Source organism: Oncorhynchus gorbuscha, linkage group LG24 (genome assembly GCF_021184085.1).
Source record: "Oncorhynchus gorbuscha isolate QuinsamMale2020 ecotype Even-year linkage group LG24, OgorEven_v1.0, whole genome shotgun sequence".
Classification (NCBI taxonomy): Eukaryota; Metazoa; Chordata; class Actinopteri; order Salmoniformes; family Salmonidae; genus Oncorhynchus; species Oncorhynchus gorbuscha.
The window spans coordinates 45,304,436-45,331,739 of NC_060196.1; the positions used below are offsets into that span (position 1 = coordinate 45,304,436).

General features: G+C 44.9%; 1 protein-coding gene across 6 annotated transcripts; it reads right to left on the reverse strand.

Annotated features, from left to right (window-relative positions):
- Positions 1-610: 610 nt before the first annotated feature.
- On the reverse strand, positions 611-26,789 carry tpd52 (tumor protein D52). Of its 6 annotated transcripts, none has more exons than XM_046325529.1 (8): positions 26,640-26,789; positions 5,873-5,997; positions 4,767-4,915; positions 4,261-4,362; positions 3,918-3,944; positions 3,431-3,472; positions 2,638-2,686; positions 611-2,454 (listed from the first exon to the last, which is right to left on the reverse strand). In XM_046325529.1, the coding sequence occupies exons 1-8, from the start codon at positions 26,656-26,658 to the stop codon at positions 2,317-2,319; spliced, it is 651 nt and encodes a 216-aa protein (XP_046181485.1). In that variant the 5' UTR covers positions 26,659-26,789; the 3' UTR covers positions 611-2,316. The 6 variants fall into 6 exon arrangements, with proteins under 6 accessions (XP_046181485.1, XP_046181484.1, XP_046181481.1 ...); XM_046325528.1 differs by lacking the exon at positions 26,640-26,789 and adding an exon at positions 9,123-10,136 and having other exon boundaries at positions 2,619-2,686; XM_046325525.1 differs by lacking the exon at positions 26,640-26,789 and adding an exon at positions 9,123-10,132.
- Between the last annotated feature and the right edge of the window lie 515 nt (positions 26,790-27,304).

Consider the following 27,304-nt stretch of genomic DNA (forward strand, 5'->3'; position numbering starts at 1 on the left):
GATGACCATCCCACATACACTGTAGAGAAATGAAAATACCAACACGGGAGGACATCTAGTTATTAGTCCAGGTCGAGAACAGTAGATTTACAATTTAAGGAAAATTGCACATCTTTATGAAAAGGTAAACAATGAAAATCACTTTGAAACAAAAACAACTACCATTCATATATCATTCAACAGTAGAGATGTACACAGCATCCAGTGACTATCCTGCTGTGTTTCAGCATACTAACCAGAGAGAAGTACACAGCATCCAGTGACTATCCTGCTGTGTTTCAGCATACCAAGCAGAGATAAGTACACAGCATCCAGTGACTACTGTGTTTCAGCATCCAGAGAGAAGTACACGGCAGCCAGTGACTATCCTGCTGTGTTTCAGCATACCAAGCAGAGAGAAGTACACGGCAGCCAGTGACTATCCTGCTTTGTTTCAGCATACCAAGCAGAGAGAAGTACACGGCATCCAGTGACTATCCTGCTGTGTTTCAGCATACCAAGCAGAGAGAAGTATACGGCATCCAGTGACTATCCTGCTGTGTTTCAGCATACCAAGCAGAGAGAAGTACACAGCATCCAGTGTATCCTGCTGTGTTTCAGCATACCAAGCACGGCATCCAGTGACTATCCTGCTGTGTTTCAGCATACCAAGCAGAGAGAAGTACACGGCATCCAGTGACTATCCTGCTGTGTTTCAGCATACCAAGCAGAGAGAAGTACACGGCATCCAGTGACTATCCTGCTGTGTTTCAGCATACCAAGCAGAGAGAAGTACACGGCATCCAGTGACTATCCTGCTGTGTTTCAGCATACCAAGCAGAGAGAAGTACACGGCATCCAGTGACTATCCTGCTGTGTTTCAGCATACCAAGCAGAGAGAAGTACACGGCATCCAGTGACTATCCTGCTGTGTTTCAGCATACCAAGCAGAGAGAAGTACACGGCATCCAGTGACTATCCTGCTGTGTTTCAGCATACCAAGCAGAGAGAAGTACACGGCATCCAGTGACTATCCTGCTGTGTTTCAGCATACCAAGCAGAGAGAAGTACACGGCATCCAGTGACTATCCTGCTGTGTTTCAGCATACCAAGCAGAGAGAAGTACACGGCATCCAGTGACTATCCTGCTGTGTTTCAGCATACCAAGCAGAGAGAAGTACACAGCATCCAGTGACTATCCTGCTGTGTTTCAGCATACCAAGCAGAGAGAAGTACACAGCATCCAGTGACTATCCTGCTGTGTTTCAGCATACCAAGCAGAGAGAAGTACACAGCATCCAGTGACTATCCTGCTGTGTTTCAGCATACCAAGCAGAGAGAAGTACACAGCATCCAGTGACTATCCTGCTGTGTTTCAGCATACCAAGCAGAGAGAAGTACACAGCATCCAGTGACTATCCTGCTGTGTTTCAGCATACCAAGCAGAGAGAAGTACACAGCATCCAGTGACTATCCTGCTGTGTTTCAGCATGCCAAGCAGAGAGAAGCCAGTGAGACAAGTGCCCTAATACGGACTTTGGCCCACCATGCTGTGAGGCTTTGAGTGATGTAAATTGCACTGACCTGATGGTCAAGGCCAGCTGACACCATTATAACCAATCATGCATCTGCGACTATCATTACACACTGATCTGGATGCATTGGCCCACCTTCTCTGATATCAGAGTTAAGCACTATGAACTGCTCAGAGGTCAGATTTAGACCACCCCCATATGGTTAAGCTATGAGAGGAGTGTGTGAGCTACACAGATCTGGTATTAACTCTACTCAGCTGTGCTCTACACCACATTACTGGTGCTATTGGTGATAGTAATACATGACAGAGAAAGCCTCTGCAGTGTTGGAATAGAAATGACATCCTAGTGATTACAGTGGTTGGAGTACATCAAAAGAAAAGAAAAAGCAAATGCCTGTTAGTACTCAAAGTTATGGAAAGATATGGGCCTGTGTGAACCAATTCGTTTTGCCATCACAACTTCACTTGCTGTGACATACAGTTTCTCATGAAGTGTAATTTATATTCTTCTACTTGTGCAGGTTCCTCAACCATGGACATTAAAATAGAAACATACAGTCCTACAAACCTACAAGTGTTACGGTGTCACAACAATATTTTCATAATTTTTTTTTTTTTCCTGGGGAAACTTATTTGTCTTTTTTGATTGTTGGTTCTGTTGTTTTGTGCTACAGGGTTGTAGAGGGACTGAAGAAGGGAGGAGGTGAGAACAGAAAGAGGGGAGACAGAAGGGGAAAGAGGGTATGCTTCTAGTGAATGTCAGCCTGCCTAGGGGTCAGGGGTGAAAGGTCAGGCTGGTCTCAGTGGGGCTGTTCTTCCTGGGTGGCGATGGGTGTGGCCTCTGGCCGTTTCTCTACGGGAACAGAAGGGTCAGAGGTCGCTGTAGAGGTCAACACATCGCCAAAGTCACCCTGAGATGCCGTTGGGCTCATCTTGACCTGCAGGGTGGAGGAAGGGATAAAGATGTTGAATGAATAAATGAAGACAAATTCATTCATTTTTATCGTCTGTTGTGTTTTGATGAATTTCTCCCCAAATATTCAAAGATAAATATTTTAGGGCTCCTCCAAATGTACTGAGAAGTGATTAAGTTCTTACTCACTCCTCTTCTCATCTTTTACCTTTAAAGTCTCGACTTTCTCCTCAAACGACTTAAAGGTGGTTGTGTTCCTGTGAAGAGGGACACGGGATGTGAGTAGAGCGGGACGAAGAGGAGTGATATTGCAGACTAGTGTGTTCCCTATTTAGTGCACTACTTTTGACCAGGGCCCATAGTTGTACCCTATATAGGGAATAGGGTGCCATTTTGTACACAGCCTAACAGACACCCGACTTCCATATCCAGAGGACTGTGGGAAAGCAGAGGTGGGAGGTCAGGGAAGAAAGCAGAGGTGGGAGGTTGGGATACATAAAAAGGAGACATTTATCGTCATTGTTTTCATAAGGAACGTTAACTGAACCCTGTCTGGATGGGTCGTCAGATAACTATAGATGATCCCAGAGTGGCCACATTACAGTCTCTTCTATTCACAGATCATAGAGACTATTTACTGTCCAGAGGGTAAAACACTAAGAATACAAGAACAGGGATCAGGAAATAATGTTTGTGTCAGAAATGCACCTCAGTCCCTATAAACTAGAGGGGTGTTGGCAGTCGCATCTCATCCAACAGATGTAGGCTCTTCATTTGATCACTCGTTGCTGCAAATTTTCCTGCACAGCGGAGAATGCAAACTTATAGTGTATTTGAGGTTTAAAATAGCTTCTAATGTTTGTGATTTCCATTTTAAAATGTCGGAACTCAAGCCAGTTTTTCCTCAAGTCCACAAAGCTGCGAGACGTTATTGTAGAAGGTGCTACAGAGGAGGGTTCCAGCAAGCCGCGGGTTGGTTGTTAATGTGCGTGTTCCCTTACCTCATCACGGGCATACTAGCAGAATGCTGTAGGGAGCGTATGCTATCCGACAGCATTAAAAAAGAGAGATAGAGGGTTAGCAAAGAAAGAGAGTGCCCCAGTGTGGAGGTAGAGACACATTCCTTCATTCATCCTTTATTTCCTACATTCAATCCATGCATCATTCAATCCAAGTTAAATTGACAAGTGACTAAGACTATGTTGAGGTGAAAACAGGCCTCAGTTACCATAGTCATGTATGGCAATGTAGACCTACTGTACACAGACAGTCATGCAATCACAATAAGCATTGGAATGAATCCTCACAGATCTCACACAGAACCAAATCCCCCTAGCACAGAAGACCCCATGCAGTACAGTGTCAGATATGAACTCTACTAGTAGCCAGGGGTTAACACTCCAAGACGACCTACAGAGTAATGATCTAAGCAGCATCTAAAATGACTTCGTATGGATGAACTAACGGCACCGGCAGGGACAGTCTTACCCAAAGGAATTGGAAATAGATTGCAATCTGTAAAGGCCAAGTATTGTGTTAAAGACATGTACAGACAAACAAAACATTTCCCATGATAAGACGAGCATGTGTATTCTGCCTGCCACGTCAGTCCCCACTCTACTTGATAGAATACACTACAAAACTTCAGGTCTAAGCTTAGGGCCTCTCTGTGGTAAAAAAAAAGAGCCCGTCTTTGTATGCTTCCAAAATGGCGCCCTATTCACTACACGGTGCAGAACTTTTGACCAGAGCTCATTGGGACCTGGTCAAAAGTACTGCACTATATAGGGAATAGGGTGTCATTTCAGACGCAGACTTGTGTGTGCCTCACCTGACGTCCTCAAACTTCCTGCTGATGGCCGAGCCCACGCTGGTGAAGGCTGCCGTGGCCCTCTGACCAGCCACGGACAGGCCCTCTGACGTCTTCTTGTAGCTGTTGAGAGAGAGAGAGGGAGAGCAAGACTGAATAAGAAGAAATATGAGAGAAAATATAGAGACCGAGAATGTACACATTCCCCCTCTGACTAGTCAGCATGTGAGAGCTGACTCTGCAGAATACACACCTGCATGTGTGTGTATGCCTGTGTGTTTATTTGACCTTTATTTAACTAGGCAAGTCGGTTAAGAACAAATTCTTATTTTCAATGACGGCCTAGGAACAGTGGGTTAACTGCCTGTTCAGGGGCAGAACGACAGATTTGTACCTTGTCAGCTCAGAGATTTGAACTTGCAACCTTTCGGGTACTAGTCCAACACTCTAACCACTAGGCTACCCTGCCACCCCAAGTGTATAAGTGTTATGTATGTGTGCATCCATGTGTGTGTACAGCCACGTACGCAGTAGAGGTGGTGACCTCCTGCCAGCTCTTGCTGATGTTCTGTTTGAGCTCGTTGAGAGGAGTGATGCCCAGCTTCCTCTTGATGTCTGCCACCTGCTTCTCCTTAGCTGCCAGCACCTGAGAAAGAGTCATGACCTCATCCTCCACCTGAGAGAGACACACGTTGGAGGATAGAGACGGTGTGAGACGTTGTCTCACACAGGGTGCAGGGGCGAGACACACAGGGTGCAGGGGCGAGACACACAGGGTGCAGGGGCGAGACACACAGGGTGCAGGGGCGAGACACAGGGTGCAGGGGCGAGACACACAGGGTGCAGGGGCGAGACACACAGGGTGCAGGGGCGAGACACACAGGGGGAGAGACACACAGGGTGCAGGGGGCGAGACACACAGGGTGCAGGGGGCGAGACACACAGGGTGCAGGGGGCGAGACACACAGGGTGCAGGGGGCGAGACACACAGGGTGCAGGGGGCGAGACACACAGGGTGCAGGGGGCGAGACACACAGGGTGCAGGGGGCGAGACACACAGGGTGCAGGGGCGAGACAACACAGGGTGCAGGGGCGAGACAACACAGGGTGCAGGGGCGAGACAACACAGGGTGCAGGGGCGAGACACCACAGGGTGCAGGGGCGAGACACACAGGGTGCAGGGGGGCACACAGGGTGCAGGGGCGAGACACACAGGGTGCAGGGGCGAGACACACAGGGTGCAGGGGGCGAGACACACAGGGTGCAGGGGCGAGACACACAGGGTGCAGGGGCGAGACACACAGGGTGCAGGGGCGAGACACACAGGGTGCAGGGGCGAGACACACAGGGTGCAGGGGCGAGACACACAGGGTGCAGGGGCGAGACACACAGGGTGCAGGGGCGAGACACACAGGGTGCAGGGGCGAGACACACAGGGTGCAGGGGCGAGACACACAGGGTGCAGGGGTGAGTAGTATTGACTGAAACAAATGTAATTTAACGTTTTTTTCACCCCCAGAACCAAAATTCTGTAATTCGTACAACAGAGTTTTTGTTATACATTATAACACTGGAAGTATCTACATTCTTATAATACCTAGACCTCTGACTTGAGCCAGGGTTCCTGACTTACCCTGAGCAGTTCATCTCGCAGCTCCTCCTGTTCCTCCTCTGTCAGGGTGGGGACGGAAGGGGACACGGCCACCGACATCACTGCATCCTCCCCTACCTCTGTGATAGAGTCTGGTCTCACAGCACCTGGAGAGATGTAGTGGGAGGATGGAGAGAGACAGGGAGAGTAAAAGAGAGAGAGTTAAGAGAGACATACTCAGAGTCTCTGATCCTCAAAGGCTTGAGGATACAGCAGGTGTTCAATGATAGCTGTCAACTTAGTAGTGTTTCTCCTTCTGGAGTGGAGGAAGAAGACAGTCCAGTGTCCAGGGGCGGTGGAGGGGGGGACCAGCTAGATTAAGAGAGCCTTTGAAGGGCAGGTGTGAAACACACACAATATTGTGGTCTCACTTCTTTGATGTTGGACTCTCAGCCTTGAGCCACAGCTCTACCCTGTAGGAATTGAAGAGCTCATTTCCAAAACACTATATCCACCGATCACAGTTGTGTTTATTGGTAGGATTTCTTGTTTTGTTTAACGCTATATATCCATTGTTAAGCTGGAATGGAAAATATTTGTATCCTGTATATTCGGCTGTCATATGCGGTTGTCTGTGGACAAGAGAATCTGCTAAACATAGATGTTTTACATACAGATCATGTTACTGTATTCAATCAAATAAAAACTAAATAAATAAACATATATATATATATATATATATATACATATATATATATATATATATTGATGTCACAAATGTATAATTTGTACAGTTCTTTATTAAACATTTAGTTATATTTGACTGTAAAACCTAGCAGTACTACTTATTTCTCTGAATGAGAGGCGGATATACAGCATTTTGCAAATACAATGGATTGTCTCTCAGAAATGAAACTAAGTGAGACATTATTTGTGAAAAATCTGTCATTGAACAAACGCCATGATTAGATAGATTGGGGCGGTTTTTCACTCAGAATTGATTTAAAACAATAAAAGCAAACGTACCAATATTTCTGAAAATGTATATATAGTGTTTTGGAATGAAACTCTTCAATTGTAACATGAATAAAAGCTGAACCTTCTGGATGGAGACAGATTTTTCAGCAGGAGAGAAACAGCCATGCAAGAGAAAGTGGGGTAGTTGAGAACAGAGTTGTCAATCAAAAAGACACTGAGGAAAAGGCCGTCAGTGGAATAAAAACTCCAATAACTGATCCCTAGCAGCAACAAAGAACCATGTTATGAAAAATGTGGATATTTTCAAATCTCTTTTTGGGGGGAATGTTCATACCACATCTAGAGTTACTGTCTTTCAATTATACTTCCTACTTTATAACGATTCATCAATCTATTAAAAACAATCAAAACTCACATGGTTCTTGCTCTGTAGGATGCACTATGTAATTACTAGTTAACTAGTATTAGTGCACATATTAGTTAAATCAATTTCCCATGCTGCTGATGCAGCCCTAACTTTCTCTGATTGGTTTTGGCCGGCGCAGCACGAATCATGGGTGTTCCTTGTGATCTGATTTTGACCCTGGGAACGGATGGTCCTGTAATTGATTAGTATTAGAGAGAACTGTTGTGGTAACAGAAGCTCAGACACAGAACGGCAGCTGACATGGATCTATGGATGTTACCTGAATGGATGACAATTGATTGCATCAGTAGCCTGTTTTAGATACCCACTTTTCTTCATGCTTTACATGAATGGCTAAAAAAAAGTGACTTGATACTAAACCAGTAATGTATCGGACTTAAGAGATTGCGTGACTTTCTGGTCCTTAGTGCTTGTTGGCCACATTAAGACTTCGAGACGAGGAAGACCATGATGACTTGAACAATTAGCTCCTGGGTAAGGGACAGTGTGTTGGAAATAAGAAACAACCCGAGTGGGTTTGCTCAGCGAACAGGCATCACACCAAGAGAATACAGAGAAGACTGGCTTGGCCTCATGAGTAATTCTGAACCAGTAGAAGCATCAATGTTGCTCAAATTACCATCAATCTAACAGAAATGTAGCCAACTCTATCAAATAATATTTCTATGAGATAAATTGTGTAGAAATGCTCAACACATTCACTCAACTCTTCTTGACCTTTCCGATTGTTTCCCTCCCTCCCTCCCCTTGACGACGAGGGAGTGCCACTCAGGTGTCTGTGGTCCAGGTAGCCATACTGCTGACAGTGACAGGTCTGTGTAATCTATACCACCATCCCAGACCGCGAGGGCTTCTACCTTATATGGGTTCGAACAGGGGTGTCAAACTACTCCTGCCCACGATGTGGTAGCAACTCTAAAGATGAGCCTATATCACACAAAACGCGGATTGTTTTTGCTCCAATGTAATGTATAGGTACTCTGTATTCACAGCCAAAAAATAAAGGCCACTACTTTAAAATGAGGCACGTCTGTTGAGAACTGAGGTTAATCCCATCAGAATGGCAGCGTATAATTAGCCTGTTAGTATAACAAGCCAAAAGGGTTTTTTTAATTGTTAAATTAAGTCATTGAACCTTTCTATATATTTTTTAGTGGCCTGTGTAAGCTAATTATATTATTCTAGGTTATCTGTAACTAGTAATGATGGGATTCCAGCAGAGTCATGCAACTGTTCTATTTTTTGACCAATATTTGTTTAAAAGGGCTTTGGCACCAGCTTTGTTCGGTCTCATCATAGCTTGACCAAGTTCCTCTTGATGCCAGCCCAACAATCCAAAACCACTCTAGGTTTGATAAACCCACTCTAGGTTTGATAAACCCACTCTAGGTTTGATAAACCCACTCTAGGTTTGATAAACCCACTCTAGGTTTGATAAACCCACTCTAGGTTTGATAAACCCACTCTAGGTTTGATAAACCCACTCTAGGTTTGATAAACCCACTCTAGGTTTGATAAACCCACTCTAGGTTTCTTCCTAGGAGTGTTTTCAGTGTGGTCTCGTCATAGCTTGACCAAGTTCCTTATGATGCCAGCCCATCAATCCACTCTAGGTTTCTTCCTAGGATTGTTTTCAGTGTGGTCAGAGTTCAACCCACAGCAACCACCCATCCGTTTGACATCTGCCCCAGACAGACCCTTTTATTAAGCAGGTCAGAATGTGACAGCAACAGAACGCAGTTAAATGCACACACATCAAGAAACGCAAAGGAGATCTCCTTTTGTTCACATGCACCCCCCCCCCATCTCATTCTCTTTGCAAACACCCTATCCACACCCCAGTACAAATACAAATGTCTTCACTCACTCACACACTGCTCTGGTTACCTCTGGCTGTGACAGTCACGTGCGGTGAGCCTGGTGGTGTTACAATGACGCTGGGGGACAGATAGAGGTAGCTGCTATTCACCCCCTGCTCAAAGTCAAACGGCGACGTGTATTCCTGCTCCAGAGTGTCCATGGCTGTTGCCAGGCTGGGTTATGTGGCTCCAGGCTGGGTTAGGTGGCTCCAGGCTGGGTTAGGTGGCTCCAGGCTGGGTTAGGTGGCTCCAGGCTGGGTTAGGTGGCTCCAGGCTGGGTTAGGTGGCCGGGTCCAACCACAATGACTCAGGTCACTGCAGCAGCTGAGATTGCCTGCATGTGCTCGGACACATGCAGCTGGGGCACAGTTCAGTCAGTGCTCCGATTATCCTCTCCTGGTCTGGTAGATGCACGGTACTCCTGTGTCGTGTGTGTATGTGACAGTGTATTACTTGACAGTGTGTCGTGTATATGACAGTGTGTGTGTGTGTGTGTGTGTGTGTGTGTGTGTGTGTGTGTGTGTGTGTGTGTGTGTGTGTGTGTGTGTGTGTGTGTGTGTGTGTGTGTGTGTGTGTGTGTGTGTGTGTGTGTGTGTGTGTGTGTGTGTATCAGTATGTGACACTGTGTTGCGGTCGGACACACACAGCTCCAGCCGGGCTAGCCTCCTAGCCTGTCTGTCTCGGGGTCTGTCTTTCTGCTGCAGGCTCACATGACATGCAGTCATCCAGGCAGGCAGAGGTGGCGTCACGACAGTTGCTCTGTGGTGTTAATGAGTTACCTTCCCTTTAGCCGTCACCCTCTGCCGACACTGCAATCACCAACCACCACAGTCATTAGTCAGGCACTCCCAGTCCCCTGGTAGCTAGGCTTCTCTGTTGGAAATAATCCCAAAGGTCACTGGTGGATTGCTGCAATCATCCACACATCCAGTTTCTGAATCTGCACACCCAGGAGGTTTTTAAAGGAAAATACCATAAAGATGCTAGGCTATGCTAGCATTTGTGGAATGCAGGAGCTCTTCTGTGACGAGTTTACAGCTCTAGTATACAGCCCTGGTCGCTCTCTCCCTCCCTCTATCACCCCTTCCCCATCCATCTTGTCATCTTGGGAAAAACCGAGGTTCCATTTGTTGGTTGGTCACATGACACGCTCAGGCCCGGGACAGGGCAGGCCCGTGAGATGGAAGCAGCCGTAATCTGCAGTGTCCCAGATTACAGCGAGCCGCTAATCCAGTTCAGACTGTCCAGCTGGGAGCTCCACTTTCCTGTTACTGTACAGAAAGAGACACTATGTATCAGAGAGCAGGTAGCTGCAGCTGTATGTACCAATACAGAGCTGTGCTGTAGCGTGTGGAGAGAGCCTTGCTGTACTGTATTTAGTAGTCTACCAATGCCGAACTGTGCTGTTTAGTGTCTACTGCAGACAGAATAGATTAACTTTTTGTGAGAGTAGGCATTTTAAAATATGGCCATGATAATGGTAGCCTATACGACACCTACCCTGGTGTACAGTTCAGGCCAATGCTCACTAACACAGGTCTGTTTCAGAGCATAGCCTTAGCGTGCGTCCTTTTCCCATGGTGCTCGGCAGTAGTGGGGTCAGTGTTTGTATTGTGTCACAAGAAAGTTCTGTATGTAGCCACTTCTGTAAGTCAGTTAAGAACAAATTCTTATATACAATGACGGCCACCCCGGCCAAACCCTCCCCTATCCCGGAAAACACTGGGCTAATTGTGCGCCACCCTATGGGACTCCCGATCACAGCCGGTTGTGATACAGCCCGGGGTCAAACCAGGGTCTGTAGTGATGACTTAAACCACTGCGCCACTCGGGGGAGTGGTAAGGAAGGAAGGACCTTGGCTTGAACGGAGCAAGGTTCTGCCATTGTTATAGGAATCTTGGATTTGTCCGTTTTTGTCTTTGTAAGAGCCATGTGTTTCCTAGCAACCATCTGTGTAGGATTGTAAACTATAGAAATGATTCTACCAGTGAAATATATGAAGACTATTACAGTATGACAAGGCTGTGATACAAAGATTCAGGTCACAATGAGGCCTTACAGTGAGTACTTCCATTCACCAAGTTCCTTACAAGCAAGCAAGCAGGTGCGCACACACACACACCAACCTCGGCACCAACTCATTCTCTCCAAAGTTGGTGTGAAGTTTGTGAGTTTATAGGTCCCGGATGTTTGCCTTTCTGGCTGGTCCTTATTGGCCGGTTACCAAAGCATGCGTCACAGAGTACACACAAACATACAAATACGAAGTAAAAGGCAGCCATTCATCATCTTAAAGGGAAAGTGTGATATTATTAATGCACATTTCATTCTAACAACAAAATGTGTACCAGTAAGTAATATGCTATTCATATTAAAACAGGAAACACCCGTGCTCAGGTCTGTTCAATGCTGGTCTGACCAATCTGATTCCAAGCATCAAGATGGCTTCGATCACATGGACTGCAATATGTTCTGGATAGCCTCACATCAATTTTGTTGTCTATATGCTGAGTTCGGTGAGCGAGAATATTAGCAAGTGCATCGGTGATGTTGTACCCACGGTGACTATTAAAACCTTCCCCAACCACAAACAGTGGATTGATGGCAGTCAAAACTGAAAGCGCGAACCACTGCTTTTAATCATGGCAAGGCGACCGGAAACATGACCGAATACAAACAGTGTAGCTATTCCCTCCGCAAGGCAATCAAACAAGCTAAGCGTCAGTATAGAGACAAAGTAGAGTTGCAATTCAACGGCTCAGACACAAGAGGTATGTGGCAGGGTCTACAGTCAATCACAGACTACAAAAAGAAAACCAGCCCCGTCGCAGACACTGACATCTTGCAGGCTCTCCTTCACCGCAGCCAACGTGAGTAAAACATTTCAAAGTGTTAACCCTCGCAGGGCTTCTGGCACAGACAGCATCCCTAGCCGTGTCCTCAGAGCAAGCGCAGACCAGCTGGCTGGTGTGTTTACGGACACATTCAATCAATCCTAATCCCAGTCTGCTGTTCCCACAAGCTTCAAGAGGGCCACCATTGTTCCTGTTCCCAAGAAAGCTCAGGTATCTGAGCTAAATGACTACCGCCCCGTAGCACTCACTTTAGTCATCATGAAGTGCTTTGAGAGACTAGTCAAGGATCATGTCACCTCCACCCTACCTCACACCCTAGATCCACTCCAATTTGCTTACCTCCTTAATAGGTCCACAGGGGACACAATCGCAATCACACCGCACACTGCCCTAACCCATCTGGACAAGAGGAATTCCTATGTAATAATGCTGTTCATCGATAACAGCTCAGCATTTAACACCATAGTACAGTCCAAACTCGTCATTAAACTCGAGACCCTGGGTCTCGACCCCACCCTGTGCAACTGGGTCCTGGACTTTGACCGGCCGCCCCCAGGTGGTGAGGGTAGGAAACAGCTCAACCCTGCTGATCGTCAACAATGGGGCCCCACAAGGGGGTGTTCTCAGTCCTCTCCTGTAGTCCCTGTTCACCCATGACTGCGTGGCCAAGCACGCCTACAACTCAATCTTCAAGTTTGCAGACTACACCACAGTGGTAGGCTTGATTACCAACAAGGACGAGACGGCCTACAGAGAGGAGGTGAGGGCCCTCGGAGTGTGGTCAGGAAAATAACCTCACACTCAACAACCAAACAAAAGGAGATAATCATGGACTTCAGGAAACAGCAGAGGGAGCACCCCCTATCCACATTGATGGGACAGTAGTGGAGAAGGTGTAAAGTTTTTAGTTCCTCTGCATACACATCATGGACAAACTGAAATGGTCCACCCACACAGACAGTGTGGTGATGAAGGTGCAGCAGCGCCTCTTCAACCTCAGGAGGCTGAGGAAATTTGGCTTGTCACCAAAAACCCTCAAACTTTTACAGATACACAATCGAGAGCATCCTGTCGACCTGTATCACCACCTGGTACAGCAACTGCTCCACCCACAACCGGAAGGCTCTCCAGAGGGTAGTTAGATCTGCACAACGCATCACCGGAGGCAAACTACCTTCCCTCCAGGACATCTACACCACCCGATGTCACATGAAGGCCAAAAAGATCATCAAGGACAACAACCACCCGAGCCACTGCCTGTTCACCCCACTATCATCCAGAAGGCGAGGTCAGTACAGGTGCATCAAAGCTGGCCGAGATTGAAAAATGGCTTCCATCTCAGGCCATCAGACTGTTAAAACAGCCATCACTAAAATGGAGTGGCTGCTGCCAACATACTGACTCAAATCTCTAGCCACTTGGATGTAATAAATGTATCACTAGGCACTTTAAACAATGCCACTTAATATAATGTTTACATGCCCTACATTACTCATCTCATATGTATATAGTGTACTCTATACCATCTACTGCATCTTGCCTATGCTGCATGGCCATCGCTCATCCATAGATTTATATTAATTCCTTTACACTTGTGTGCATAAGGTAGTTGTTGTGAAATTGTTAGATTACTTGTTAGAGATTACTGCACGGTCAGAACTAGAAGCACAAACATTTTGGTAAACTAGCATTAACATCAGCTAGCCATCTGTATGTGACCAATAAAATTTGATTTGAAGCCAGACTCTCACCCCCCCCCCTTTCTGTCTCCGCTATGTGTAGCCTTATCTGATGCTGTCTGGTCAAAAAGAGTATGATAGTGTTGCCACCTGTAGCATTGAACAGAAAAGGAAGCCAGCGAGCATTTGCCCTCCCTTGATTAAAAAAATGAATATAGCCATTCAGCGTTGAGCTAAACTGAGGGTGTCAAGGGAAGCCAGTTGGATTTTGCTTCACATCAAACATCATTGACAGAAATAAAAAAATGAATTGTTGCATCTCATTGTGTTGTTGTCCTCCGGTGGCTAGCTAGCTAGCTAGCTAAAATTGTCCCTTTCCTAAATTAGCCATGGATAGAGATAGGGATTTGGACTTTTTATTAAATTACCGTACTGGCCAATGATTATTACAGTGATTCTGATCCAACCATAAATTCATACACCGTGTCTCTAGCCTGAGAGGATGGAAGTTCAATATGTAGCTAGATGTAGAAGGTTAATGTTAATTAGCTGGCACATCGTTGCCCATGAAAGGAAGTTAGCCTAGCCTAGCAAGCAAGCAAGCATTTTAGCCAGGTATCCTAGGACAACAAAAACTAAGAGGGTACTGTATGCCATAGACCAGATCGGCAACATGAAACAGAGAATGGCATTGGCGTTTCTCTACAAGTAGGATGAGTCTCACGCACACAAATCAGTACCATGGACAGCCACATATTTAGCTTACGTTGATTGGACTAAATTGTATTTGGAATCTTTTATTTGTCCCTGTATTAGACTGAGCAGAGGTGATTTGAGGATGTTGAAATGGTTCTGGAATAGTGGAACAAGCTCCTATATTCTTTGCGGCAACTCTCTGGTGTTCTAAAATCAATAGTTGTTTAGTAGTCAGAAAAGATCAGAACCATGAACTTGCTTGACCCTGCTGTAGGTCATGTAACCGTTTGTTACATGCAACATGCTTTGTGGACTCCACCGGACAGTTGTTGCTCCCCGGTTCTGTAATGAAAAAAAAGGTGTGGTTGAATTCATTCTGCCAGTCTTCTTATCGTCTCAGCCTAAACCCTATATATCACGGGGTCAAAGCATATGAAGTAACAGGTTATAGAGCAAACACAATTATGAGAACACATTGGCTGTAATATGCACTGCCTCTCCATTTAGGTGTAGGTTTACAAGTTAGGTATTTGTCTTCAGTGGGGATAATGATTCAAAACAGCAGATAGCCATCTCTTTGGCTGAACTGTTCATTTCCAGAAACCCGAGCTGGCAGCTTTAACCTTACCAGTTACACATAGGCTACTGATGAAACAGAGGGTTTAAAAACTGGCAAAGGAAGGAGTGCCACTGTTCTTACTTCCTGCTTCCTGTTTTTCTTATTCCCTCAAAACCGGGACCAGTGTCAGACATCCATTTTACCACTGCCCAGCAGAGTTTGAACACAAACAATGGCCACCGTGGTCAGACAGAAAAAACTCTTAAGTTGTTAATACCCCACAGCGACTTGTCAGTAGATTATTCCCTGCGCACCGTGTCACATGGTGGAGGGTCCCAAACAGGAATCATGAGACACTGGCTGGATGGATGATGACTTTCCAGCCCAGATCCAGCCCAACCGTGGCTTGTCAGTCAGTCAGTTAGGGGCAGGATAGAAGCCAGACAGTGTGGAGATGAAGAGGCCGAGGATTTCTCCACACCTAAAAAGGGGACACTGGGAGATGACTCAAGTCTCCAGTCCAGGCCTGGACACAGCCAGGGGTGCCATGTGAGAGGGGAGGCCTGCGATATCCACAGTGTTATGATAGGAGGCCCGTGACGATCTACTAGAGAGGGAGTTCTACTGAGGCACTTCATGGATATGAGGGGAGCTTTCCTTGGGCGTAAATAATAAAAGAGAGCAAATCTATATTTTGGTGGTGTAATCTGAGCTAGAAGACAGCTTATCTTTCAGGCTCTCACAACAATAATGTCATTCAGAGATGGCAATCATGTCCTTCTCCCGTGGAGATGTTCCTTGCTCTACATTTGTCTCGATTTCCTCAAGATCTTATGAGCAGGAATCCCACATTTTTCTCCACTTGAACGAAAAACCAGCCGGGTTATTCAGTTTGACTTTTACAGCCAGGCTCAGGTTTCTCCCCTCAGTGTAATGTTAGTGCTCCCCCAGGCTCGCCTACAGCCCAGCCAAATCACAGTCGGATGAAAAACTCACATAAAGAAATAGACCCTGTAATGAATTCACATAAAGTAATAGACGTGGTAATTAATTGACATAAAGTAGACATTGTAATTAATTCACAAAGTAATAGACATTGTAATTCACAGAAAGTAATAGACCCCATAAATGTATTCACATAAAGAAATAGAAGCTGTAATGAATTGTGAGTCACACTGCACCCCGAACGTTTCCGATGCCAAGGGTTTATAGCACTGTGCTGTTGCAGGGGTTGCAAAGGGGAGAACATTAGCAGCATAACAAGAATAGCAACAACGTTAACAGCAGCATACGAGCAAAGATGGGAGACTGCAGGGTTTCCTTCTGTGATCCTCCTCATATACAGGCCATTGTCTTGCATCACGGGACTTGGAGGAAGTTGGGTGAAAATAAAGCAACAGACGCAAGCCCTTCTGGGATAGAAGTATGGAGTGGACATCCCATTACAGCTGACATGACATGGAATCATCATTTAGCAGACGCTCTTATCCAGTGCAACTTACAGGAGCAATTAGGGTTAAGAGCTTTGCTCGAGGGCACGTCAGTAGATTTTTCACCTAGGGTCAGGGATTCGAACCAGACCTTTTGGTTACTGGCCCAACTCTCTTAACCGCTAGGCTACCTGCGATCTGGTCAGGTGTATTGCCATCTTCTGCTTGGTAGTAGGGCTGAGCAATATGGCCCAAATACCAGTTCACTGTAATTTTCTGATTTTTGACAGTATGGTGGTATTTTATGTTTTTGAATAATACAAGTAAAACATTGACTTAATGAGTAGTGTGTGACCCTAGGCTGGCAACACATTCATTTTAAGTGATTTCAATGTGTTTTATTCTGTTCAATTAAACGTCAACCCCCAAAAATGTCTGCATTTTTATACATTTCTGCATTTCCTGCACTCATTTGAGATCATTTCCACACGGCCACATTGGGCTGCAGGATATCGGCAAAAAAAAATCTAGGCCTTATTTTTAACCAAACGTTGCAAATTTGACTTGCGATTTTGATCTAAACACTTGGATGAACTGTTGCAATCATGGAAATACAAGATAATAGTGTGGGGCCTCCCAAGAGGCGCAGTGGTCTAAGGCACTGCATCACAATGCAAGTTGTGCCACTAGAGATCCTGTTTCGAGTCCAGGCATTGTCTCAGCATGGATCTGTGACCAGGAGACCCATGGGACGGCACACAATTGGCCCAGCGTCATCCAGGTTAGGGGAGGGTTTGGCCGGGATGTACCTGTACCATCGCGGTCTAGCAACTGCTGCGGCGGGCCGGGCGCAGTGCATGCTGACACCGTCCCCAAGTGTACAGTGTTTCCTCTGACACATTGGTGCGGCTGGCTTCCGGGTTAAGCGGGCATTGTGTCAAGCAGTGCGGCTTGGCTGGGTTGTGTTTCTGAGGACGCACAGCTCTCGACCTTCGCCTCTCACGAGTCTGTACGGGAGTTGCAGGGATGGGACAAGACTAACTACCAATTGGATATCACGAAAAGGGGAAGAAGAATAAAAGTGTGCACTTTGAGAACAGTGTTTTTTGAAATGACAATGAATGAAATGCCAGGGAGGAGTTATTGTGACTGGGTAGTATCCAAAGTGTTGACAAGTGTTTCCTAGGGGACCCTATAGTCTTTGGCTACATTAAAATGTTCTCTCTTAGCTACTTCATGTAGCTAACATATTCATGCTTTGCATATTCCTCTTTGCTTGAGAAGATACTGTTTCAAACTGATTTAAGTCTACACCATCACTGGTTTTATTAGGCTGTATAGGCAATTACTTTGACTCAGTACATTTATTAGCTAGCTAGCCAGACAGCGAACAAGACTTAGGACCAACTTGCTAAGAAAAGACAAACTAGCTGTTTGCAGATTTACGAAACATAACCAAAGTGTAATTATAGAACGCAAGTGGATTTATATTAAAAAGCTAAGTGAAAACAGCATTGTTGCATGAGCTGCATTGACAATGTAGACTCAACGCATCTCGTGGTCGAGGAACAACAAATGTGCTCCTTGAGTGACGGGACGGGGCTTGGTCTTTGTGGAAAGAGAGAGATGATTCAAGTAACGAGGTAAACTATTCAAAAAATGGACATTACATTTAAGAAACTAAAAACATTCAAACAACATTATAGAATGTTAAGTAAAAACCCAAACCTGTCCGTGCATCAATACCGGTATATCGTAAAATAAGGTATCGCTCAGCCCTAATCTACAGGTAGATTAACTGCCTAAATAAAGGAAAAATACTTGAGTAAATGAGTGATACAAAGTAGGTGCTTCCACACAGGTGTCCATCATGCTGCTGCTCCAGTTTCAACTGTTCTGCCTTATTATTATTTGAGAACATTTGAACATCTCTGTTATAATTCTACCCGGCACAGCCAGAAGAGGACTGGCCACCCCACATAGCCCGGTTTTCAGGTTTCTTCCTAGGTTTTGGCCTTTCTAGGGAGGCCACCGTGCTTTTACACCTGCATTGTTTGCTGTTTGGGGTTTTAGGCTGGGTTTCTGTACAGCACTTTGAGATATCAGCTGATGTACGAAGGGCTATATAAATAAATTTAATTTGATTTGTTTTATTATTTAGCAATTACTTTGTACATTTATTATTAGCCAGACAGCGAACAAGACTTGACCAACTTGCTAAGAAAAGACAAACTAGCGTTTGCAGATGGAAACATAACCAAAGTGTATAGGCAATGAGCGTCATGTATAAAAATGCCCAGTTGCCCATTATTTTGGCTTCCATGGCTAGAAGAAATCTCAGGGACTTTGAAAGAGGGGTCTCAAAGGAGCGTAGGGGGTTTAAGGAGTCTGTGCGTGTCTCATATACCCACCCAATTGAACACTTATGGGAAATTCTGGAGCGGCGCCTGAGAAAGAGTTTTTCCCACCACCATCAACAAAACATCAAATGATGGAATTTCTCATGGAAGAATGGAGTCACATCCCTCCAATAGAGTTACAGATACTTGCAGATTCTATGCCAAGGAGCATTGAAGCTGTTCTGGCGGACTAACGCCCTATTAAGACACTCTTTTGGAGTTTCCTTTATTTTGGCAGTTACCTTTATATGACAACTGTCTGCTCCTTGATGTTTTAACCAGGTCTTACAGGAAGAGATGTCAGTGTCAGTCAGTGGCGTCTCAGTCTTGGCTGGTGGGGGTGGATGTTGCTGCCTCAGATTCTGAAAGGCGTCCTACAATAGCCAGACCTCTGAATGGAGCCAGTTGTGTCTTATTGAAATCTAATTAGAGTAACTTCGCCATGACCTTGGTCTTACAGTAATTACTATCATTAGGTTAGGCCGCATGTCAGAGAAAAACATGTTTTGATGCATACAGGAAGGAGAAAAGTTTAGTTTTTCCTCAGTTCACAGCATTCCAATATAGAGCTAGCTTGTGGTTAATGCAACATTATGAAAGGAGATCAATAGGAAATATTTTGTTTGCCAACAAAAGTTTAGAAAAAGTTTGGATTGAAATATCTGGGATGCGTTACCAAAGGCAAGCAACACCGAAGCATGCATGAGAGCATCAGCTGTTCCGGACGACTGTGTGATCACGCTCTCCGTAGCCGACGTGAGTAAGACCTTTAAACAGGTCAACATACACAAGGCTGCGGGGCCAGACGGAGTACCAGGACGTGTGTTCCGGGCATGTGCTGACCAACTGGCAGGTGTCTTCACTGACATTTTCAACACCTGATTGATTCTGTAATAACAACATGCTTCAAGCAGACCACCATAGTCCCTGTGCCCATGAACATAAATGCAACCTGCCTAAATGACTACAGACCCGTAGCACTCACGTCCGTAACCATGAAGTGCTTTTAAAGGCTGGTAATGGCTCACATCAACACCATTATCCCAGAAACCCTAGACCCACTCCAATTTGCATACCGCCCAAACAGATCCACAGATGATGCAATCTCTGTTTCACTCCACACTGCCCTTTCCCAACTGGACAAAAGGAACACCTATGTAAGAATGCTGTTCATTGACTACAGCTCAGCGTTCAACACCATAGTACCCTCAAAGCTCATCACCAAGCTAAGGATCCTGGGACTAAACACCTCCCTCTGCAACTGGATCCTGGACTTCCTGACAGGCCGCCCCCAGGTGTTCAGGGTAGGTAGCAACACATCTGCCAAGCTGATCCTCACAACTGGAGCTCCCCAGGGGCGCGTGCTCATTCCCCTCCTGTCCTCCCTGTTCACCCACGACTGCATGGCCAGGCATGACTCCAACACCATCATTAAGTTTGCTGACGACACAACAGTGGTAGGCCTGATGACCGACAACGACGAGACAGCCTATAGGACGGTGGTCCCAATAACAACCTATCCCTCAAACGTAACCAAGACTAAGGAGATTATTGTGGACTACAGGAAAAGGAGCACCGAGCATGTCCCCATTCTCATCGACGGGGCTGTAGTGGAACAGGTTGAGAGCTTCAAATTCCTTGGTGTCCACATCAACAACAAACTAGAATGGTCCAAACACACCAAGACAGTATTGAAGAGGGCATGACAAAGCATGTTCCCCCTCAGGAAACTAAAAAAGTTTGGCATGGGTCCTGAGATCCTCAAAAGGTTCTACAGCTGCAACATCGAGAGCATCCTGACCGGTTGCATCACTGCCTGATACGGAAATTGCTCGGCCTCCAACCGCAAGGCACTTCAGAAGGTAGTGCGTATGGCCCAGTACATCACTGGGGCAAAGCTGCCTGCCATCCAGGACCTCTACACCAGACAGTGTCAGAGGAAGGCCCGAAAAATTGTCAAAGATCCCAGCCACTCCAGTCATTGACTGTTCTCTCTACTACCGAATGGCAAGTCTAGGACAAAAAGGCTTCTCAACAGTTTTTACCTCCAAGCCATAAGACTCCTGAACAGGTAACCAAATGGTTACCCGGACTATTTGCATTGTGTGTCCCCCAACCCCTCTTTTACGCTGCTGCTACTCTCTGTCTATCATATATGCATAGTCACTTTAACTATACATTCATGTACATACTACCTCAATTGGGACGACCAACTAGTGCTCCCGCACATTGGCTAACCGGGCTATCTGCATTGTGTCCCACCACCCGCCAACCACTCTTTTTACACTTCTGCTACTCTCTGTTCATCATATATGCAGTCACTTTAACAATACCTACATGTACATACTACCTCAATAAGCCTGACTAATCAGTGTCTGTATATAGCCTTACTACTCCTTTTTCAAATGTCTTTTCACTGTTTTATTTCTTTACTTACACACACACACACACACACCTTTTTTCCCCGCACTATTGGTTTGAGCCTGTACGTAAGCACTTCATTGTAAGGTCTGTTGTGTCTACCTATTATGCCACATTGTTGCAAGGTGAACCTGCAAGCATTTCATGGTAATGTGTACTAGAGGTCTGCGCGGGACTGATTTCTTCATCCCCCTCTGCTGCTGCAGCTTTTGATTCCGTACCCGCCCGCTCCTGCTGGCTTTCTGTCCGACTCCTACCCAGCAAGAACTGGTCCCGAACCCAACAGTCCCACAATGTCATATAGGCGTAACCCATGTGACCCAGCTCACTTGCTAGTCATGGTCCCAGCAATGTTGCGACATACATGCAATATCAAAAGCACTAAAATAACAGAAGAAATAGATGAAATTACCAGAGAGTACTCTACACCATTGAGACCACACATACTCTTGCATGCTTAAATAGGAGAGGTAGGCTACTGAATTTAAAGCAGCGAATTCTGGAGTGTGTATAAAGTGACAGAGGTGCTTTTAATACAATAGGTAAACCTAGGCTAACACATACAAAGCAGAAATATGACCATTTCCAGAGTTGTCTGTATGAACGAACGCACCGCAATTATTGTGTACCCTTTGCACATGACAAATAGAGACTTGACATAGGCCCAAGCTTCTGCTCCACACTATCAGTCAGAGTGAAAAATAAACATCTCATTGGTCCTTTCACATCCCACTAGCGAGGTGGTAGCCTACTCGAGGTAAACTGCAGCTCACACATGTACAATGTCTCCACAAATACGTTACATCACAGCATAAGGCTCGCTAAAGTAAAGACATATATATCTGGGCCTTATTTTGTGCAGAAAGACATTCCCCGGCACTGTACCAACGAATGGACCCCTGAGAGCAAAAACGGCCCCCTGAGCAAATACAGTAGGTGAGTAACCAATGGCAACTATGAAACAGAAAACAGGAAGAAAGGAGTGTTTGTATCAACTCAGCTCAATTAAACAAAGAGGCAGAGAAGTACATTAAAAACATTAGAACACCTACTCATTGAAGGGTTATCTTTAGACTATTTTCTACATTGTAGAATAATCAAAACTATGAAATAACACACATGGAATCATGTAGGAACCAACAACAACAAAAAAAGTGTTAAACAAATCAGAACATATTTTATAATTTGAGATTCTTCAAATAGCCACCCTTTGCACACTCTTGGCATTCTCTCAATCAGATTCACCTGGAATGCTTTTCCAACAGTCTTGAAGGAGTTCCCACATATGCTAAGCACATGTTGGCTTCATTTCCTTCACTCTGCGGTTCGACTCATCCCAGACTTCTCAATTTGGTTGAGATTGGGGGGTTGTGGAGGCCAGGTCATCTGATGCAGCACTCCATCACTCTCCTTCTTGGTAAAATAGCCCTTACACAGCTTAGAGGTGTGTTGGATCATTGTCCTGTTGAAAAACAAATTATAGTCCCACTAAGCCCAAACCAGATGGGATGGCGCATTGTTGCAGAATGCTGTGGTAGCCATGCTGGTGTGCCTTCAATTCTAAATAAACCACAGACGGTGTGGGGGTGCTTTGCTGGTGACACTATAACACCTCCTCCTCCATGCTTTACGGTGGGAAATACACATGCGGAGATCATCCGTTCACCCACACAAAGATACGGCGGTTGGAACCAAAAATCTCCAATTTGGACAAATTTACTCCGGTCTCATGTCCGATGCTCAAGTTTCTTGGTACCAAGCAAGTCTCTTCTTATTGGTGTCCTTTAGTTGTGGTTTCTTTGCAGCAACCATGAAGGTCTGATTCACACAGTCTCCTCTGAACAGTTGATGTTGAGATGTGGCTGTTACTTGAACTCTGTGAAGCACTTATTTAGGCTATAATTTCTGAGGCTGGTAATTCTAATGAACTTATCCTCTGACGCAGAGGTAATTCTGGGTCTTCCTTTCCTGTGGCGGTCCTCATGAGAACCAGTTTCATCATAGCGCTTGATGGTTTTTGCGACTGCACTTGAAGGAACTTCCAAAGTTCTTGACATTTTCAGTATTGACTGACCTTCATGTCTTAAAGTAATGATGGACTGTCATTTCTCTTTGTTTATTTGAGCTGTTCTTGCCATAATATGGACTTGGTCTTTTACCAAATAGGGCTAGCTTCTGTATACCCCCCCCCCCCCACAACAGATTGACTCAAACACATTAAGAAGAAAAGGAATTCCACAAATTAACAAGGCACAACTGTTAATTGAAATGCATTCCAGGTGACTACCTCATGAAGCTGGTTGAGAGAATGCCAAGAGTGTGCAAAGCGGTCATCAAGGCAAAGGGAGGCTATTTGAAGAATCTCAAATATATTTGGGTTTGGTTAACTACACGATTCCATAGTTTTGAAGTGTTCACTATTATTCTACAATGTAGAAAATAGTAAAAATAATGAAAAACCCTCAAATGAGTAGGTGTTCTAAAACTTTTCACCTGTAGTGTATATGTTTACTGAACTGGAGCCATTCCCTAAGTAACACCAGTAAACCCTACAATAAAAGGCATTTCCCCCCTGGTAAAACAGTTCCTTTTCAGGCCTTTGTCATTAAGGTTACCTTAAATTCTGATGAAAGATAGACCTGCAAAAGACACTATATTTTTTTTAAAAGGGCTCTTTCATCCGTTTAGGCACAATGTTTGGCTGATATTGGTCAATTAGGCTCCAGATGTAGGTGCAGTCAGACACGGGCTCTCCTACTGCTTTTACCTGAAGCACTAAAAACAAACTGTACATCTCACTGTTGCCATGACAGCTGCCTGACAAGAAGAAAACCGTTGACTGGTTGTCCCATCATGAGTCACCCTGATGAAAATCTTGGCAACAGAGCTGTTTCATATCCAGTGTACACTGGGACTAACTATTTTCAATTAAAAGGTCATAAAAAAAGGGGGTAATATTTGCTGTGTATTTGCTGGCATGTGAACAACGCTGCCTTTTGTATTGAATGCCAGGTCTGCTTTTGATGAGCACCAACATACAAAAGGTAATTTTGTGTGTGTGTGTGTGTGTGTGTGTGTGTGTGTGTGTGTGTGTGTGTGTGTGTGTGTGTGTGTGTGTGTGTGTGTGTGTGTGTGTGTGTGTGTGTGTGTGTGTGTGTGTGTGTGTGTGTACAAGCAGATGGACCTCAGGAAACAGCATCACCTCTATGTGCCGAAGGATGCTGATCCTGCTCATGACAGGTGACTAAAATGTAATCGATATAGAAGAAAAAGACAAGCAGGTCAGAGGCCTTCCTACCTGGAAACCCCTCCTGCAAAGTACACAAACAAGACACCGTGTGTCTCTGGCATCATCCTGCAATCTGTTGTTTAAACAACACGCTGCTCCCTGGCCTGCCTGGCCTGAATACCAGCTGCAGTGAGACGTGAGAAGTGGGCAAGCAGACATGAACGGAGAGGAGGGAGGAGAGGGAGGCTCAAGGCAGATGGCTGCCCAGCAGGAGAGGAGAGGAAAGGGAGTAATCAAAGCCAGGAAAGATGCATTCAGCTGCTACCTGTCTGGCCCTGCATCGAATCACCTCCCAAGAGGAATGTTGGGCAGAATGGGAAACTGAGGGGGGGAGGGAAGAGAACAGGGAAGTGGTCAGAGGGGTCATAGGGGACTGGCGTGCAGACGTAGACAGTGGGAGAATCTCATTCCATACTCCTCGCCTCCTCAAAAACCATTGAATGAGAAAGCCAGAGGTCCCTCCCCTCTGACCTTTTCCTCCAATGGGTTTTGAGAAGGTGGAGGGAGTTAGGAAGCGAGGAGTATGCAATTCAGATTCTCCCAGTGATGCTCCTCCTCAAAATGACACTCAAGTGGCATAGGTTACTACCTGGATTGTTAATGTGAAAGGTGTATATCAATCTGGGAGTAAAACCATAGGCTAGACCTGTAGAGACATGAAGTGTTTACCCATTTCTGAGATGGCAGGAAAACTGAAAAAGTGCTGATAGACTACTAGACAACATTCTGTCAACAGCACAAGGGTAGCCTAGTGGTTAGAGCTTTGGACTAGTAACCGGAAGGTTGCAAGTTAAAACCCCTGAGCTGACAAGGTACAAATCTGTCGTTCTGCCCCTGAACAGGCAGTTAACCCACTGTTCCTAGGCCGTCATTGAAAATAAGAATTTGTTCTTAACTGACTTGCCTAGTTAAATCAAAAATAAAAATAACCACAAGAACAGTGCAAATCTAAGGCTGTTCATAACCTAGTACACTTTAGTGATGAGTCCTATCAAATAAACGTAACAGGACAACATTAATATATCACTAGCCACTTTAAACAATGCTACCTTATGCTAAATGACTTAAATGTAAATGTAATGTAATAATGTTACTTACCCTACATTATTCATCTCATATGCATATGTATATACTGTACTCTACATCATCGACTGCATCCTTATGTTACACATGTATCACTAGCCACTTTAACTATGCCACTTTGTTTACTTTGTCTACACACTCATCTCATATGTATATACTGTACTCGATACCATCTACTGTATGCTGCTCTGTACCATCACTCATTCATATATCCTTATGTACATGTTCCTTATCCCCTTACACTGTGTATAAGACAGTAGTTTTGGAATTGTTAGTTAGATTACTTGTTGGTTATCACTGCATTGTCGGAACTAGAAGCACAAGCATTTCGCTACACTCGCATTAACATCTGCTAACCATGTGTATGTGACAAATAAAATTGGATTTGATTTGATTCATACACATAGTACATTCAAAGTGTGAAAATGTAATTGTGACAACTGTGCCATCAGAGACATTGTCTACAACAGAGATAAAGAAGTTGTTCACAAACCTTTAAAACCACGAAAGACATACAGTGAACTTATCAATGGGTAAAAAAGGCATACATGTGAATGATCAAGAACAATCTGTACACAGTAAGGAATGTATGACACATCTAGAGCAAGGTGTGGTGTGTGGGCGTTCAAGGAGCAAACATATGGTAAACTGTATTTTCAACCCATTTCAGTGAAAAGAACACCAAAACAACGCATAAATGTAATGCTTGAACCAATATCATGACTCTTTCAACGTTCTTTCATACGCGTGCAACAAAGTAACGTTAACAATTGAGGCTGGGTTTTAAATTCGAGGACTAGACAAACTTCCTTGTCTTATCTGTATTGTTTTTCCTCCCACGTTCAAAGAACAGGAACAATGTACAATGTTTGACTATTGTTTAACTTGTCTGGTTTGAGATTAATGGCTTGCATATTATTGTCTCTGGGTTATATCAAAGACTAGAACATTCTTTGTTTTGGATTTGTTTTATTTTAAAGCTTCTGCAGAAGGCTGAACTTGAGTTAGTTAGCATATGCTCTGATTAGCCTACAGCTAGCTGGCTAACTTTGGTTAGAAACAAACTAAACAGAGTTTTAAAATGGTTGTCAGTAATAGTACTATCATTTTGCATGCTGTAACAAATATCTTACCTTGATCTGCTTGCTCCATCCTCACGCTATTTGTTGTTTCTGCTATTCTTATTTGATCCAAAAGCTTGCAGGTTCCCCACTTCGCTCCTGCAATCTTGTGCACTCACATGCGGTAGGTGGGGTCCTCTGTGACGTCAAGCCGTAGAAAGAGCACGTAGAGGTGTAAACAGAGGGTGCGTTCGTAAATTGGCTCTGGCTATCTACTTCGTCTTCAGAGAGCTCTCGTCTGAGTGTGCCATAGCGCAGAATAACTAATAAATTTACAAATGCTCAACACCCGTTGAATATGGCCGTTTTCAGTAAACGTCGACAAAAACTAAACAAGGCAGTTCCTAGACCGTCATTTGTAAATAAGAATGTGTTATTAACTGACTAGCCTATGTGACCGATGTGAAATGGCTAGTTAGTTAGCGTTGGTGCGCGCTAATAGCGTTTCAATCGGTAACGTCACTCGCTCTGAGACCTGAAGTAGTTTTTCCCCTTGCCCTGCAAGGGCCTGGCTTTTGTGGCGCGATAGGTAACGATGCTTATAGGTAACGATGCTTTGTGGGTGTCGGTTGTTGATATGTGTAGAGGGTCCCTGGTTTGAGCCTGGGGCGAGGGGACGGATGGAAGCTATACTGTTACACCTAGTTAAATAAAGGTAATGAAAACAGCCTCAACCA

Excerpts from the sequence above, each read along its gene's own strand:
- tpd52 (XM_046325525.1), bottom strand. The coding sequence starts at position 9,255 with ATGGACACTCTGGAGCAGGAATACACGTCGCCGTTTGACTTTGAGCAG. Across the intron at positions 5,998-9,122 it reads CGTGACTGTCACAGCCAGAG|GTGCTGTGAGACCAGACTCT; the intron begins GTAACCAGAGCA and ends ACATCTCTCCAG. Across the intron at positions 4,363-4,766 it reads GAGGTCACCACCTCTACTGC|CTACAAGAAGACGTCAGAGG; the intron begins GTACGTGGCTGT and ends CTCTCTCAACAG.